Source organism: Tiliqua scincoides, chromosome 7 (genome assembly GCF_035046505.1).
Source record: "Tiliqua scincoides isolate rTilSci1 chromosome 7, rTilSci1.hap2, whole genome shotgun sequence".
Taxonomy (NCBI): domain Eukaryota; kingdom Metazoa; phylum Chordata; class Lepidosauria; order Squamata; family Scincidae; genus Tiliqua; species Tiliqua scincoides.
The window spans coordinates 34,228,647-34,247,230 of record NC_089827.1 but is presented as its reverse complement, the minus strand read 5'-3'; the positions used below and the strand labels follow the sequence as shown (position 1 = coordinate 34,247,230).

Here is an 18,584-nt window from a genome sequence, read left to right as displayed (position 1 = left end):
CGTGCAAGGAAAGCGCCCTACAGGTAGACCACAGCTGCGATACAAGGACATCTGCAAGAGGGATCTGAAGGCCTTAGGGATGGACCTCAACAAGTGGGAAACCCTGGCCTCTGAGCGGCCCGCTTGGAGGCAGGCTGTGCAGCATGACCTTTCCCAGTTTGAAGAGACACTTGGCCAACAGTCTGAGGCTAAGAGGCAAAGAAGGAAGGCCCATAGCCAGGGAGACAGACCAGGGACAGACTGCACTTGCTCCCGGTGTGGAAGGGATTGTCACTCCCGGATTGGCCTTTTCAGCCACACTAGACGCTGTGCCAGAACCACCTTTCAGAGCGCGATACCATAGTCTTTCGAGACTGAAGGTTGCCAATACAAATTAGCACATTGTTATCACACCAAATTGTATCAGTTTGAAGGCCAAATTTTTCCCACTTAATCAACACTAACATAAAAAAACCCAGAGAGCTGTTCACAAACCAGACATTGAAACTGCTGCCTGGGCTATGGGTAGAATTTACTGGCCCTCCTTGCATTGGTTCTGTTTACCAGTTCAGTAGTTGACATACTGATTGGAAAAAATCACTACACCATATTTTCATATCAGTGTTTGGGTGCATGGGAAGGGTTGATGTGCACATTTTCACTGCACATGAAAATATGAGCAAGAAGATTACAGAGTTCAATAGGGTGTATTGGGTAGGAGGAGGGTAGGGTAGGAGGTGCTTATTTTGATGATGACATTGAGGGCACAATCCTAACCCACTTTCCAACACCGACATAAGGGCAATGCAGCTCCTAGGCAAGGAAACAAACATTCCCTTATTTTGAGAAGGACTCCGTGAGTGCCCCCCAGCTGCAGGATGCAGCACACGTACTATTGGCACAGCTTTGCAGGTACTAGAAAATGGGTTAGGATTTGGGCCCAAAAATGCGATCTGCATTAACTCTCAGACTGTCTGGGTTACTAAAATCTGCTCAATGCTGAAAAGAAAAATCATAAGTTGCTGTCTTTCAGAGATCCTACTGCAACAAATCAAACAGATACTGAGACTCTGTGATTCTGAACTGAAAAATCTCACAGCAGTGCTGAATAAACAGCTAGTAGTTGTCCCTCAGTTCTTAGAAAGCTTGTTGTTCCAATACTGTTAACACTGTTAAGCAGCTTTTCTTGATGCTATCCCACAACTGGTTAGCCTAATTGTTAGAACAGATGAAGTATACAACATTTACACAGCCAGAGGAGTTATACCACGGTAGTTCACAGCAAATTGATCCTCATGTTTGTGCTGGAAATATTATCTCCGTGTTGCATACTGAAATATCAATATGCTCCCAGGGCAGTATTCAAAAAGATAGTATTGAAACAATAGATGAATCACGATATCTATGTTCCGTGAAGATTCATGTGAGCAATTACGAGCTTATGAGCTAACAACCCTTCTTCTTGATATGCTGGTTTTCTACATGCAAGGATTTTTTTATGGAGGAGAATTTCATCACGAGTCCTCTTTGCAATTTAAGAGGTACAGGCCCGGCACAAATTTAATATGTCCATGAGAACGATGCCTGAAAGATAATGACCAAAGCACTGAAGCAGTTCTTCCTTCTATTTTATTTTAAAAACACTGTACAATAATGATTACTGACAGTTGCTATCAAGGGGCATCAGCAACTACAAAACAGCTGAAATCCCATGAATTTAAATTACAGCCCAATCCTAGTCTCTGTGGGGCAGCTGGGTGCACAGGCACCAAAATGGCAACTGCTGTATCCAGCAAACCCATAGAGGCTGCCAGAGGTCTCCTTGGGAGAAGGGGACTTTCATCCCCTTTCTCCAAAGAAAGTCCCAGGCCCTGCAATGGGGCTTCTTAAGTCTGTGCTGGCTGTTTTGCCAGCGCAGACGAAAGAACCTCCATGTCGGGTTTTTCAGCTCAACTCAGAGGACAGGATCCAGCAGAGCAGGGTCTGCTAATCCTATCCCCTCCTGGGCCATTAGAGGCCACTCCATGTGTAGGGAGACAGAAAAATTGTGTTTATTATTTATTGTGTTTATTATAATTGCTAATAGTCTCCTCTGGTCCTATGTGCCTCTGGAAGGGTAGGCATAGGGGGAGGATGGCACATGGGTCAGAGATACTTGTGGGTCCTGAATATGTGTTAGCTTATATATACTCTGATCAACCCCTTCCTTTTTTCTGCAACCTGTATCATGGAAAGGCAAGGAAAACAAAATCCAGGCTATTGGAATGGTACATAATTTCTACTCAAAATGGTTACTGCTGAATGTAAAGATTCAAAGGAGATTCAAGATAAACTCAAGGAGTAGTTGTAGACCTGTGACTGAATTGCTTGTCCTTTACATGATTCATGATTCAAATGAGATTGGGTGTGCCTTTCCCCAGTAGTATTTTCTATGTATCAGGGGATGCTGTGGAACATGTTAGTGCTTTTGGAGCCTACTGGGCATGCTTAACTCTTGCTCAGGCAACTGATGGATGGAGTTTTATTATGCCTAAGAGGAGTATAGGCAAATAGCTCATAGGGAGGGTGTCAGGAATGCTAAAGCTCAGTGCGGCCAGAGATGAAAAGAGCAACAAAAAGGGCTGTTTAGGTGTGTTCAAAGGAAGAGGAATGAAATGGTAGGACTGCTACTTAGTAAGAAAGTTGAATTATTGTCTGGTGACAAAGAGAAGGTGGAACTGCTCAACTCCTACTTTGCATCCATCTTCTCCTTCAAGAGTTATTGTACAAATGTTTATATTGGCTCATTAGCCAAAGCGGGGGGTTGTATGTGGACTTGAAATCCTGAAAGATGAAATCCTGGAAGATGGTAGAGGGACCACAAGACTGGAGATGGTCTAATATTGTCCTAATCTTCAAAAGGGATAAAAGAAGGACCTGGGATATTATTGTCTGACTTCAATACCAAGAAAGATATTTGAACAACTTGTGAAATAATTGGTCTGTATACATCTGGATATCAGTGCAGTGATTACTAGAAGCCAACATTGATTTGTCAGATAAATCTTGCTGGACAAATCTTATCTCCTTTTTTGATTGGTTTTAGTGGATAGTGGGATGCTGTGGATGTAATTTCAGTAAAGCAGGGTTCCCCCACATTTTGATTAACAAACCAATAAAATAAGGGCTACATCACTGCTTACCACCCTGCTCTGCAAAGGCTTACTTTGGTTCTCAAACTCCCAGAGTTTGAGAACCAGTGGTCTAGATCAGGGGTGTCCAAAGTTTTTGGCAGGAGTGCTACATCATCTCTCTGACACTGTGTTGGGGGCTGGGGAAAAAAAAATTACATGTCAAGTTTGAATAAATTTACATACGTTTACATAAATGAATATATTAAAGATGAACTTATATGAATGAATGAAGGTCTTGCAATAGCTCAAGGCCTATAAAAGGCCTTGCACAAAGCAAGGCTGGCCTTTCCTTTGCTGCCGCTACTGCATCACAGACATGAAACAGTAAGCAGTGGAGGGAGTCTTCATCCCGCAGCTCATGTGAGAGGTCAAACAGTCGCCCTCACTCTGAGAGCAGTTGCATCGGGCCAGTGTGGGCTGCAGCAAATTTCTGGAGGGCCAGAGGCACATTGGAGACTGGAGGCTCCCTGAGGGTCACATTGGGAGTCCTCAAGGGCCACAAGTGGCCCCAGGGCTGGGGTTTGGGCACCCCTGGTCTAGATGATACAACCCTTAGATCAGCTATTTTCAATCTTTTTCATTTTGGGGCACACTGACAAGGTGTTAAAATTGTCAAGGCACACCATCTGCTTTTTGATAACTGACAAGGCACACCATGCTGCTGGTGGGGAGGCTAATATCCCCCAATGGCCTTAATAATAAATGACCCTCCCCCAAATTCCCATGGCACACCTGCATACCATTCGTGGCACACCAGTGTGCCATGACACACTGGTTGAAAATTGCTGTCTTAGATGGATTCACAATTGGCTGGGCAACTATACAGAAAGCGTGCTCATCAGTGGCTCCTTATCAACCTGGAGGACAGTTTCGAGTGGAGTACTTAAGGTCTTTGTCTTGGGCTTGGTTGTCTTCATCAATTTTATCAATGACTTTGGGTGCAAACATATCCTGCACTAGAACAGGAAAGCCAAGAGGTTTGTGCTTTATCCAGTGCAGGATAGGGGCCCAAAGTGGCTCAGCCAGAGATAAGGGGAAACTAAGGTAGCCTGGCCCTATGGGACTCCTTGGACTTGTGCCAAGTCTGAGGAGAGCGGAGTGACTTGAAGCCATTCCGAACTCCCCCAGAACGGGGGTTGGTATCCAGCATAACTGCCTGCCCTCCCCCCGCCCCAGAATGCTTCCTCCCCGCCTCCTTCACTTCTAGTTAAGTGCTTAATAAACAGCATTACAAAAGATGTGACAGTTTATAAAATTAAAAAAAAAATTTAATCTTCATGCCTTTACCTTGAATTAGTCAGATCTTCCCACAATTTTAGTTTTCTCTCTCTCTCTCTCTCTCTCTCTCTCTCTCATAAAATGTTACTTTTTGTCAAGATGTTACTGATACAGAAAAATATATAGTGAATTTTTAGAGAGATAAGATACAGAATTGTAAAACCAGCATCTTGCAAGATGAACTGTCTATGCCAATTCATTTAGAAAACTGTCATACAGGTAAAGCTATTTTGGGATCATTTTTGGAAGCAAATCATAGATAGCACAGTGGGTGTACTGGCCTATAACAAAATGTCATCATAGCAAGTTTGAACTGCCTATTGGAAAGATGTGTATTGTGCTAATGTGAACAAAAAAAGAGGAAAGCTTTTAAAGGATGTCGCGCTTAGACGTTTTGTGATGCTTCTCTAGTGAAGCATCCTAGATTTTCTATAAAAATGGTCCACATTTCAATCAATTGTGTTCTAAACTTGAATGCCTTTACCTAACAAAGGCAACCTTTTGTGCTATGGATAACATAATGAATAACCCATATATAATTTAAACTGCATCCCAAGGGTAAAGAACAGAAACCGTATCTGTGCAAATAGATTTCTGAACAAACTAGCCAAGGCTGCCAGAATCAATCCTCTTCATTTATCTGGGAGATCAAGTGAATTAATTGTAGCAAAACAGCAACAGCTGTTTTATTTTTGCTTTGTTTTTTAAGGTTGCACAAGGTTTCAAGAAGGGTTGCCAGCAGAGCAGATACGTGAAAGGGGAGAAAAACACACAAAAACACTCGAGTCTGTGAGTTCAGTCCTCTTGCTAGGATGTTACTTCCAATCATCAAGTTGATAAGGATAAGATGGACATTTCTCTGGTAGATGCAGCAAATGTGGATAGACCCATACTAGCATTGGTGCCAGCAGATTCTTCTAGGAGGAGACGGTGGTGCCACAACTAGTCCTGAAACCCAAAGCAGAAAATCCAAAAGGCACCCTCCAACTGATTTTCCTATGGCTTAGAATTTTCCATGTCTAAGATCTGCCTCTCCTGTTCTATCACCCTTAAGGGCACCCAGAAGCCACCCACATGAGTGGCTGTCTCTGGCTGCTGCTAATTGGACAAGGCAAATGCTTGGATTTAAAGATGTGCCTGAGCCTGCCTATCAAATTCTTCTGAACTACTACAGTCTATGGACTTCTCCCTTTTGAGCTGTTTGTTGCAATTGTTGCATATCACAAACTGTTTCTCAGCCTTCCAGAACGGAGACCTGTCAACATCTGTTGCAATTGCCAGAGAAGTGTCCATTAAACTTTGAGGAAACTCTCTCTAAAAAGCAGTTTATGAGATGGCAAGGGGGGTTATCACTCCAAAGAAATAATTCAAATATTCCACTGGGTGTGGAAACCCAAGCACATCTCTTGGGTTTATCAAAACCTAAGATTGAACCAACCCAAAGAGTCTGATTATCTTTGTCTCAGTGAGATTCAATGTAGCAGGTAAATTGGAATTTGCATTGCACCCCCCCCCCCCACGCATCAGACTGCAGATGTAAATATCCAGCATGGGCTCCAGGTTTCAGGGTCACTCAGGCAAGATGTCCTCAGTGAGTCTCCTTCCTCCTCATCACCACTGCTCATTCTTCTTTTCTCTATGGGTCCAGTTCCCACTGCCACCCAGACAGAAATGGCAAAAGACTGAGCAAGCAGAAGCAACTGTTTTTCTGTCTCCTCACTCTGGGTCAGGACAGAGTAGCTGCGCAGGTGGCAATGGCAAGAGATGTGGGGGGCTTAGGTTAATTTTCATCAGTGGGTTCTCTCCCAAAATATGGGTCTTGTCAAGTTCTTGGCAAGAAGACGTTAACCCCTGACACTAGCCCTGTGAGCAGCTGTGAAGGTGCAGAACATGGCTTCCACAAATGTCATCATAGCAGGGAAGGGAAGCAGAATATACCCATCTTGCTATGCTGAAAGCTGCTGGTAACCCTTATAATTGCTACTACAATATCTGCATTTATTTATTGCATTGATAACCTAAGTTGCTTATGGTGGCGCAACTATTCTCCTCTCTTTTTTCCTCACAACAACCCTGTAAGGTAGGTTAGGCTGAGAAAGATTAACTGGGAGCTTCATGGCAATTCAATCCTACTTTAACTCCCTGCACATAGATACAGCTGCACCAATGTGGCACACGGTATCCTGCAGGGGTGTTTCAGTCTCATGAGGCCTCCTTACAGTGGCGTCACTAGGGTTCGCGCCACCTGGTGTGTGATGCCAGTGCGTCACCCCTCATGCAATGGGCGGGGCAACACCCTAGGTGGTGGGCGTTGTGATGTGCCATCACTCCGCCCTCCACTGGTTTTTTGGCTGTACCTTTTGATAGAACAAAGATAGAACACATTCTGCATGAAATTACGCATTGATTGATATATAACATGCTGGTATTATTCCTCCAAAGTGTGATTTTAGTCACTAGTGGTGTCACCCCCCACCCCAGGGTGTCAACTTACTAACACTTATTGCAGCAGTTCTCAATCTTTTAGCACTGGGGCCCACTTTTTAGAATGACAGTCTGTCCAAGACCCACCAGAAGTGGTGTCATGATGGAAGTGACATCATCAGGCAAATTAAAATAAATAAGTAAATAATTAAAGCAAAACAAATAATTAAATAAGCAGAAGCCAGCCCTGGTCCACCAAGTGAATTTCCTCAGTAGCCTGCCTGCAATAACACCCCCCTTCAAAACCAGTAAGGTTTTCAGCCCTACCCAGTGCCCAGTTCAATTTAAGAACTTCTGTTTAAACCAGATCACTGCCAGGATCCACCTGGCTTTGCAAGTCTCAAAAAAGTTCACCTTGTCAGCTGAAGCCTCTGTTTTGATCCTTTTTAGTGGGGGGGGGGGCTGTGTTCTGGAGCATTTCTTGAGCTCCAGTTCTATCAGATCCGGACTATTGTGATGGTTTCACATTCCCTTTGCCTGGCCTGACCACCAGACAAGGCATGTTTGCTTACTCGTGAGTAAATGAGGCTTAGTTTCATTTTCCTTACGCTCAATACATTCGTCTGCTTGGGGGGAGGGACTTCCTTCCTGGGTGTTTATTGGGGGCTTTGTTTATTGGATCGGGACCATTCTGATGTCATTGGATTCCTCTCAGTCTAGCCTTTCCGACGGACTTAGGCAAGTTTGCCTACTCACAAGTAAATGCGCTATACGGCTCGGTATCACTTTCCATAGGGCTTCATGCATTTTTTGTACTCTGGTTTTTTTGGCCATAACTTTTGATAGGAAAGAGATATTTCACTCTGGTTTTTTGCACTGCATTCTGCTGGACATTCTGAATCCAACAGTATATAACATGATGGTATTACTCCTAACCACCGCGATTTTAGTATGTCACCCTCCAGTACGTGTCACTCCCCTTGTGCACGTCACCCGGTGCCACTGCCTCCTAGGGAGTAAGGGAACATTTGCTCCCTTGCTCTGGGGTAAGCCCATGCCAGTCCACTGGGTCTACTCAGACCTGCACCAGTGTGGACCTGGGTTGTGGGAACAGGATATCCGCATGCACCATTTCTGCTGATATTACCTCCTCCTGGCCTTGATCTACCCTCCTCCCTGCTCCCGTCACTACCCTGTTCCTCCCTGTCTTGTCCCGTCCACCCCCTGTGCTGACTTACTGGTGTTGGCGGGCACCCTTTCTCCACTGGCACATGGAACCAGCTGCTTGTAGTGCTGGTCAGTCAGTATGGACTGGCACATTGCCTTTTGTGACAGCCGTAAAGAGCCTTAACACCACTGGAACCAGCATTCTGGTGGTGTAAGCCTGACTAGGAATGGGTCTTAAGTAGGGAATTGAACCTGGAAGTCCCAGGTCCTAGTCTGACACTGTTCATTACACCACACCATATACCATGTAGGGTTATGCCAAGGTAACTGGCCCAATGATTTGCCTTTCCTCTAGGACAGGGGTGTTCAAACCTTTTGGCAGGAGGGCCACATCATCTCTCTGACACTGTGTCAGGGGCTGGGGAAAAAAATAATTAATTTACATTTCAAATTTGAATAAATTTACATAAACTTACATAAATGAATATATTCAAGATGGAACTTATATAAATGAATGAAGGTCTTGCAATAGCTCAGGGCCTATGAAAGGCCTTGCACAAAGCAATGGCTGACCTTCCCTTTGCTGCTGCTGCAGCATCACAGATGTGAAATAGCAAGCTGTAGAGGGAGCCCTCATCCCACAGCTCACATGAGAAGGCACAGTCACCCTCACACTGAGAACAGTTGCATTGGACCAGCACGGGCTCCAGCTAGTCTCCAAAGGGCCAGAGACTCATTGAAGACTGGGAGCTCCCTGCAGGCCGGATTGGGAGTCCCCAAGGGCCACAAGTGGCCCCCAGGCCAGGGTTTGGCCACCCCTGCTCTAGGATGATGTGTAGGTGAACCACTCCCAATCCTGTTTCAGCCAGACTCCTTTCTACCCAAATGGAGAAACCAGGAAGCTCTCTCTAGCTCTCTCTCTCCCTCCCTCCCTCCCTCCCTCCCTCTCTCTCTCTTTCTCTCTCTCAGTGTCTGTGTGTGTGTTTAAGATCCAGTTAGCTTTACAAGAAGGGCTAATGATATAACACCATGCAAGTTCCCCTAAGATTTTGAAGGGATGAGAGGGGTAAAGATGAAATGAACAAGTGACTTCATTTCAGTGGCCTGGGTCCAAAACACCATCAGCAGTGTTATATGAATGCATATATGAAAATATGAATGCATAAAGAAAACACTTGGATTTTTACCTCTCCTTTCTGCTCACAGTCCCCCTCCCATGTCCCTTCTGCTCAGAGTAGCACCAAAGCTGCTTTCAAAGTTGGGGAAGCCTCTGGATTAGTAATCCATGAGGGGCTGCCACCAGAAGGAATTATTTCCCCCACTATGTACACAGAGAAGCATTTTTCACTTGTGTATGGTACATGTGCAACAGCAATATTAATTTATAAATTGCTTTTCGGTCAGAGCCAATAACAAGAAACACAAATACAAATCAAATACAGCAAAATAAAATTTAAACTATCCCAGTTAAACAATATTATGATAAGCAGCAGCAATATCAAAAGACTGACAAGAATTCAGTCTTCAAGAACCTGCAACCATTAAAAAACCAGCATTTACCATTCCACAGAAATAATATTTTCTGAGATGAGGTGCCACAGCAGAAAAGGCTCTGTCCTGCATACCCATCAGACTCCCCTCAGACACCAGTGGTAGTGAAACATGAAGCAGAGCCCCTGCAAAGGTCTCAACAGGTAGGAAGAACCAAGGGGCATCAAGCTGTCCTTCAGATCCCCTGGGTAAAAGCTGTTCAACTTTAAATAAGTGGAGCTCAGTCAGTATTATTGCATGCATATATAGCATATATACAGGTGGTTAGGGAAAACACATATATTTTGAAAAGCTATCTCTATAGTCAAAAGTAAGAACCCTTTTGTGCAGATAATATTTTGCCCACACAAAAAATGATATGCATTTCTGGCCAAAGTTATTTTCAAACTTTGAATCTAATACAGTCAGCTGACACATTTTCAACTGTTTCTTCTGTAAAGATGCAAAAGAGAGCTAATATGTTCCAGGTCTTGGGAATGGCAAGGCTGAAGAAGCACTTAATTTAAAGAGGGCTGATAAAACAAATTATTATCACATCAAGTTCAGAGTTAATGCTTAGACTTCTGAAGACCTGTGAGAAAATTCTGAAAGATGCAATATGCCCTCAGTTGATCTTATTCCATAATGATTTTAATTTAAATTCACTGCCATTTTATGTTTCTCTAACAAACAGTTTCTCTAGCCACGTGCAATAATGTTTTTTATCCCATTCAAGGTCATAAGAAAAACCAAACCAAACCTATTTTTACTGCCTAAGGGAATTTTAACAAAGCAAGAAAACTAAAATTAAAGATTTACTTTGCATTTATAGATATGATTCTGTAGGGAAAGACTTCACTGGCTATGCAAAATTGACATTAGAAATTTGCAGTTAAAATAGGTAAGAAGATTATATTGTCTCTGAGTTTTCGGAATGAATGCTGTTGAAAGTTTAACACAATGTCCTTGGCTACAGAGCCCTTTGTGAAAAGCACATTGTGCCTAGAAAAAAAATGGACAGATTGAAAAGTGTATTTTTCAGAAGGTGTATATCATTCTGTCCTTAAGGGCAGGGCCAGCCCATTCATAAGGCCAACTGAAGTAGTTGCCTCTGGCAGCAGAGTGGTTTTTGGGTGCCCATGTCTGCCTACTTGCCTCCCATTGCTCGTCCTTCTCCTTCACTCTAGATTGGAGAGAGAGAGAGAGAGAGAGAGAGAGAGAGAGAGAGAGAGAGAGAGAGAGAGAGAGGTGGAAGGGAAGTGAGTGCTGAGCTAGAACACTGGAGACTGAGGCTGCAATCCTAACCACACTTTCCTGAGAGCAAGCCCCATTGAACAAAATAGGACTTACTTCTGAGCAGACCTATTTACGATTGCGCCCTGAGAGAAGTAGAGGCTGGCACATCATTGGATGAGGAGGGCAGCACTTGGCAATCCACATCAGGCATTAGGAGGTCTTGGGCAAGCCCTATTTAAAGGGGTTGACTTTGTATTTCACAATTATGGGTGGGGGAATCACACTTTACTTTCTGCAAAATGTTCAGCGCAAGGATTGATGTGCTTCCTACGAATCAGCAGTAATGTATAAACTCTGCATGCAAGGACAACTGAAGCATGTCTCCACCATTACCTGCACTGTTTGCAAAATGCCAAGTCAGTTTCATCCCTGCTCATATTTTAAAAGATTGTAAATAGATTTACTCTTTGCCACCTGATGTGGCACAAGTCCGAGGAGAGCAGAGCAGCCTGAAGCTGCTCCATGCTGCTTGGGGAACTGGGTTGGGATCCTCACCTCCCCCCACCCACCGCCCGCCCTCCCCCCACCCCAAAACACCTCCCTCCCGCCTCCTCCCCACCTCCTCCCTGCCCACCCCAGAGTCTTGCGTCAGCTGAGCTTGGCTGACGCAAGGCTTGGTGCCTCTGTCAGTGTGGAGGCTTAAGTTAGTCTCTGCAGGCCAGCATGCCTCTATGTATGGCCTAGTCAACTCATGAGGAAGAGCAAACATGCCTTATGGCATGTTTGTGACCCTCCTGGCCCGGCACAACAGACTTGCGCCAGCCCAAGGGCGCCTCAGGATTGCGTCCTTAGAGTCTAAGCCTACGTATTTCTACTCACATTACAGTCAATGAGGCTTACTCCAGGTAAGTGCGGACAGAATTTCAGACTTAATTGTATAGCTTCATTAATCACAGTTTATGTCATTAGATAGTGCCCCCCCCAGTGTACTGCCATTGAAAGAATTTTTTTCCAGATGCAAGGCAAAACGATGTTCAATTAAAATAATTCAAGACCAAAAAAGAAGGCTCATGTGAGTGAAAGAAAAAAAACCAGAAATAAATAAGCAAATAATTAAATAAATGGAGAGGAAAAAATCCAGCACTGCTGAAAGGCAAATATAAATGTTCCATTATACTCCAGGTTTTAATGGAAATGCTTTTCAGACAGTACGTGAGGCTTTACAGAACGAAATGTGTATTCCACAGAGCAGAGAACAACCAGGAAAAGCCTTTATTCAGGTTTACAAAGTATTTAATGGAGTGGAAAATGTAGAACCAGATAAGAAAGTTGAAATCAAAGAACATCTTAACAAGGGTTGTTTCTGGGTTAGTTGAAGAGTTTGTAAGGAGGAACGAGGCTATTAAAGTGATGTTTTCGCTTGATAGCAAGATTCAAAGAGGACTAAACCACTTGCTGGTATCGATTCCCTCTGTCTCTCTGAGATTTCTACAGTTGAGGGAGAGGCACAGTCTGGATTAGAGCATACAGGCAATTGAAGCAGCCTCTTCAGGTACTACAATGCAAACTTCCATGTTCACAGGCAGTATGTCCCTGAATACCAGATGCTGCAGACAAGCAATGGGCAGAGCTATTGCCTTCATGCCCTGCCTGTGAGCTTCTTGGAAATGTTTGGCAACTGTTGGAAACAGGAAGCAAGTCTAGATGGGCTGGATGGACATCTGATCAGGATGTTCTTAAATTTTTCTTGGAAGCTGTAGTTGTGGATGCCTTATCTTATGGCAGTGTGCTCTTTCACACTAATGTTATAGTTGATTGATGACTATTAATAACCTAAGACCTCTATACCAATTACAATGATGCTCTAAGGTCATTCTCTAGCCATTAGACACATCTCAAAAATGCTTAGTACATGTTCATCAAGGGCAGTTTCAATGAAGTCAAGAGAGCTGGTGCTTTTCTTGTGCACAATTTTCACTTCAAGGAAGAATGTTAAATTAACTGGAACAACAGTTTCTGAATTTCATAATGGTCAAAGTTTGGGGGATTTTCTTTGAATGTACCAGAAGTAACTGTTAGATCTGAACACTACTGAAAACAAATGTGAACCTGTGGCGGTAAGATATTGTGGCAAGCCGAGGCAATGCAACTATTTTAAATGGAATTATATATTCACAAAACAGACTTTCCAAATCGCCAAGTAGAAAAGAAAGACAGAAAAGGAAGAATATGGAGTTTGTTGCTTTGGAATTCTCAAGGCCAAAGTATATAGGACATTAAAAATGTTATTTACCTTGACAAACCTCATTTTCCTTTGATCAATAACGGCCAGACTGAGATCCCAATCCTGAGCCTGTGTTTGTGGGCCCTAGTGCCGGGCGAGTGCCAGGGGTGGCCCAGCACTGGCTAGCACTGGGCTACCACCAGGCAGGCACCCAACCTCCGCTGCCCAGCAGTCACATGGAGCGCTGAGCAGCGGAGAGGTAAGTGGGGGCATGGGGGGAGACATGGAGGAGGCGTTCTGAGGAGGGGGGAGGCAGGAAGAGGTCAGGGAGGAGGCATTATGGGAGGCAGGAGGTGGGGAGAGGGCGGGGAAAGGCATGCTCGGGGGATTGAGTGGGATGGGAGCAAGGGAGGCAGGATGATTCACCACCAACCTTTTCGTTGGCAGTGAATCGAGTAGCCCCATTCCAGGGCTACTTGCTTTACCAGGACGAATGTCCCCCAAAGAGTGCAGGATGTGGTGGCAGCATTTCAGCACCCCGCACCCCGGGCAGCTCAGGATTGGGCTGTAAGACAACAACAGGAAGGGGGATTAATCTTACCCTCCATTATGGTCCTCTCTCCGCCCCTGTGCGTGCGTGCGTGTGTGTGTGTGTGTGTGTGTGTGTGTGGCCAGATTTGTCTGCAGTTGACTAAAGAAAAACTAATCCCATCAGGGCTAACAAACTTTAAATGTCACAGGCACCTCTGTAATTATTATTACTATTACCTTTTCACCTCACACTTCCTCCAAGCTGCTCAGGGCAACAAACATGGTATCTCTTCCATTTTATCCTCAAAACAACCCTGTGAGGCAAGGTTAGACTGAGAGTGATGAGCCTCAAGGACATAGTGAACTGCATATTTCACTATGAGCAAAGATTTGAACATAAGAACATAAGAACATAAGAACAGCCCCACTGGATCAGGCCATAGGCCCATCTAGTCCAGCTTCCTGTATCTCACAGCGGCCCACCAAATGCCCCAAGGAGCACACCAGATAACAAGAGACCTCATCCTGGTGCCCTCCCCTACATCTGGCATTCTGACTTAACCCATTCCTAAAAACTTGAAACTTCCTCCCCACTGCCCCACACTGGTTATTACAGCATCAATGGTATACCCTTCCTTCTCCTAAAATTCCTCAGGAGTTCCTGCTTGTTTTATCCTAAACCCCATCAATTGATTTTCTCCTTGAATGCCAAGATCTTATGTTCATCTCTCCCCACCCCACCATATCAATGAGAAATATTCCATTCCAAACCAGATTCAAAAAACAGCTGGTGCCACTTCTATGTTTCTTGGTGGCAGATCATTAGACATCAATGCAATTTGAGATATTGGTGAGGTAGATACCATAGATTCAAGGCAAAAGAAATAAGTTTTAAAACTTGGCACCTAAAAATCACAAATACCAAGCTCTACTGGGCACTGAGATTTGTCCAGCTCTGGAGCCAAGAGATAAGAAAGGAGGCTGTTAACTGAGCTGCAAAGAAGTGACCAGAATGACTTTTCTTGCAGTGACTACCAAAAACAGCTTGAGACAGAATTCCTAGTGTGACAGAACTACAGCAGGATATTTATTCATACAGTAAAAAGAAATTTTCTGCACACAGCCATGAATTGAGCCATTGGGCAAATGACCTGAACAGCCAAGTACCATACTATAAGAAGAAGCCCCTCCCACACTAAAACCCCCACTAAGCACTGCAAAAGTTAACCTAACAAAAGAAGTCACCAGAAATTGTTGGTTCTAAGGAAAGTTAAGCTCCTTGTTAGGGACACTTTTTCATGTTCTGAATCTTTTCTGACATATTCATGTGTTGGCCAGTCTGTCTTACATTAGCCCTTGATTGGCAGAAAAAGGCCTGTTGTACACAGCTCTAGAACATTTGACAAGTGTAGTTATGTTATCCAACATATCACTTACACTGGTGTATGTGTTGAAAAAAAAAATCAGATCTGTAACACATTTACCCTCTTTTCCTACTTTGACTAACACTCAATATGCAACTTGACATCCTTCTCCTAATGCATTTCTTTGGGCTGAGTTGAAGAATGGGAACAACAAAATAAACCCCACCCAGTCATACCTGGACTCGTGAGTGCACCAAGGGCACCAGTTGCTGTGGAGAGAGGGTTTGCATTGGTGGTGGTAGCTGAGGTCTGGGCGGCGGCAGCTGCAGCTGCAAGAGTTGCCAGATTCTGTAGTTGTAAAGCATTCATGCCTGTAGAGAGGATGCAAAGAAACCATGGCAGTGCAGTTGATTACGATAAGCACATTGTGAAATGAATACAGTCAGGGGCTTCCATCCTCTCCTATTGTTTGATCCACAGAACAGGATAGAACATAATAGTGGTAGAGAGTAAATGGTCCATCTCACCAGAAAGCTGTCTGTGACACATCATTTGAAGTCCCTTCTCGTGTTTTACTAAGCCATTGGTCCATCTAGCTCCTCTCTCTGTACATCAGCTGCTCTGATGGGCATCAGCCGCCCATCAGCTACTCTGATGGGCAGCTGTCCTCTGAGGCTTTAGGCAGAGATCTTTTCCAGTCCTGCTAGCTGAGATTTCTTCAACCTGAGATGCCAAGAATTCAATCCCTGACCTTAACCAGGCAAAGTGTGTGTGCTGACACAAAGCTAAGTCCTGTTTCTTCAGCTACATTCCTTTTCCCTGTTAAAATGCAGCAATCAACTTTGAATGACTCCGAACTGCTCTTCAAAGCATGTACTAAATGGCAGAACAGCATGATGGAGTCATATCAAAAGTCTAGGAAGCTTCATGGTTATGCAAGTCCAAAACTTCATTGCTGTTTTTTCTGCTCCTCAAAAAACACTGATTGAATATTTTTTGTTCTGAGCTAAATTAGGTCCAGCCTTACTTATAGGCAAGAATGCTGTTCTACAGAATGCCACTTGCTCAGATAGTTTATTGGGGAATAAAATTAATCCAAACATTCTGATCACATTTTCAGAAGTGGCGGGGCACTGCAGGAAGGAGTGTAGGGTATTAAAGCTATTTGTGAGGCAGGAATATGAGCTTGCAAAGAACAAACAAACAAACAAAAAACACATGAGAAGATGAAGACCACACATTGCCATATAAACAACTGAAAAGTAACAAACTTTAAATGTATCCTGGAGTGTAGACTTCTTTACAGAAGTTGAGTCAATGCTACACAATAGGTTGAAATTAGACCTGGAGGTTTTCAGGTTTTCAGGCTAAGAGTCAGATTATGGAAAAAAAATGGCATTGAACAGTGTGACCGTTCTCAGTGGGATTTTGCTACAATTGTGCATAGAAATCTAACAACACTTTAGGGGCTTAATCCAGTTAAAATCTTTGGAAAATTTGTTACTTTAGAAAAAATTGACGATGGTAGAATTCTCAGTGGAATGCCAGAATGACCAAGGATGATGTACCCCCTGTCTGCTAGAAGCTAATGAAAGTCCACTAATAAATAATCCTGCAATTGTATTATTATTTAAGACATACAAGAAGAGTCCTGATTGATCAAATCGAAGGCTGATCTTGTTCAACATCCTGTTTCCCACAGTGAACTAGATGCCACAAATGTTGAGCATTGCTATCACTGTAAACAGTGCTTTACAAAAGTATAAGATGACAGGTTTCTGTCTGTGAACTAACTCAGGGCAGACAGCCAACAAAGGGAAGAGCAAATAGAGGCAAGGTGAACAGGGAGAAGATATGCATTTGTTCATGCAGCCAGGCATGTAGGGCATGGGGACCAGGGTGCTGGGTAAAAGGGTTCATAGCGAAGGTAGGGGTTGAGGAAGGTTTTGAAGGAAATAAGGCAGATGGAATCTGCAGGTGTTCTGGGAGGGAGTTTCAGGCATATGGTGTAGCAAGGGTGGAACTGTTTGAGGGAGCAGGAAAACTCTGATTAGCTGAGGGTGCTAGACCTGAAGGAGTGAAAGTTATGGCATATCAGGATACATGCAGAGAGATGGGGGGGGGTGACAAGGCCATAGAACAGTAAACTCCTACATGGGAGTTGGGAGCACTGTAAGTGCATGTGGGAGTAGGGAGCAGTATAAGTGTATGTGTGGGAGAGGCTATTGTAGCAATTCTGATCCCCAGAATTGCACTGCTGCTGGGGAGGGTGTTAGACTTACCTGAGGGAAGGCTGGCCTCTGGGGGGTGCGGGGAGACCTGCAGATGCCTCTGCAAGGCTCCCCAAGCCTCTGTAATAGCAAAAAAAAAAAAAAAAAAAAACTCAATTGAAAGCCTGTTCTCAACTGAAAACCAGAAGACCTTTTTGATCATGGTTTTTTACTGTTACAGAGGCTTGGGGAGCCCTGCAGAGGTGTCTGCAGGTATCCCCACACACCCTGGAGGCTGGCACACTCTCAGATAAGTTTAACCCCACCCCCAGCAGCAGTGCAATCCTGAGGAGCACATTGCTGTTTTCCCCCCTCCAACCCCTTAAAGGGGCAGGGACAAGTGCTTCTTTGCTGGTGGGTTGTGACCCACTAGTGACCCACTAGTTTGGGAACCAGAGGGCTCTGAAAACTAATACTCCCTTCTATGGCATAGATCAAAACAGTCAGGACGTGAACGTGACTCCCATCTGGCTTCCCCAGTTCTTTGTCCATTAATATCTGCATGTAGTCCAAAGTAGAAATATGTTAAACCAGTCATACTGCCCAATAAAGCACTGGTACAGATAAAGCACTGGTACAAATAAGCTGTGTAGGAACAAGAAGATCTCTTTTGATCCTCTGTCATCTTTGATATATGGCAAAGCTAAATGCTCCAGTTAGGATGTACTGTATTAACAAGATAGATCATTGTGTGCTAACTACTGTGCCATATAATTATAGGACTGCCCTTGTGTGTTGGTTCAGTATGCTGCCTAAAGCTTTGCCTGGATGATTATACATACTGTACTGATCTCCTTCAAGCACACAAAAAAAGCTGCCTTTGGAAACTAGCGCTTTACACTTTAATTACTTGGCAATTGACTAATGATATATGGTTCAAAGCAATAACACCAAAAAACCAAGAACATGACCTACCAGTTTTAAGACTGGTATTTGCATCTGGTTACCCTATCTTATCTCTCAACTCCATTCAGAGAATGTTCAACTTCCATCAGCCATGTTTCACTTCACCCTTGTTAATTAATATGAACTCAAAGTAGTTGCAAACCTTCACAGGGCTCAAACCTGGAAGCCTTGAACAACAGGAAGCAATTCCCTGCTTCCAGCACCACTGGCACTGATGGTCAAAGGAAGAAATTTTAAGTCATTTCAAGATATGGCAATTGTACAAATGCAAGACAGCTCTGTGGAACTGCCCAGTCTAAAGCTCCCCAATCAACTGCAGTTCTTCAGAGTGGGCAACGTATCATTCAGGAAAGCCTCCTGCTAAATTACCAGTCTTCACCATCTGCCTGCCCACCTGTGATACTTGCCTGCCCCTGGTCCTGAATGTCTTCCACAAATTTACAAGGAGGAGGAAACCAAGATCTGTTGTTTCCAGTACGAGACCCATATGGTCTTGTTTAGA

At 44.0% G+C, this 18,584-nt stretch overlaps 1 protein-coding gene across 15 annotated transcripts in view; it reads right to left on the bottom strand.

Moving 5' to 3' along the window:
- Positions 1–18,584, bottom strand: part of CELF2 (CUGBP Elav-like family member 2) — a 503,139-nt gene that overhangs the window by 26,312 nt on the left and 458,243 nt on the right. For 9 of the 15 annotated variants that reach the window (XM_066633616.1, XM_066633614.1, XM_066633615.1 and 6 more), the window contains 2 exons: positions 17,189–17,257; positions 15,143–15,277 (listed from right to left, as the gene is read on the bottom strand). In XM_066633616.1, coding sequence (XP_066489713.1) covers positions 15,143–15,277; positions 17,189–17,257 — 204 coding nt within the window. The remainder of the gene's footprint in view (positions 1–15,142; positions 15,278–17,188; positions 17,258–18,584) is intronic. The other 6 variants (XM_066633620.1, XM_066633621.1, XM_066633622.1 and 3 more) reach the window with 1 other exon arrangement.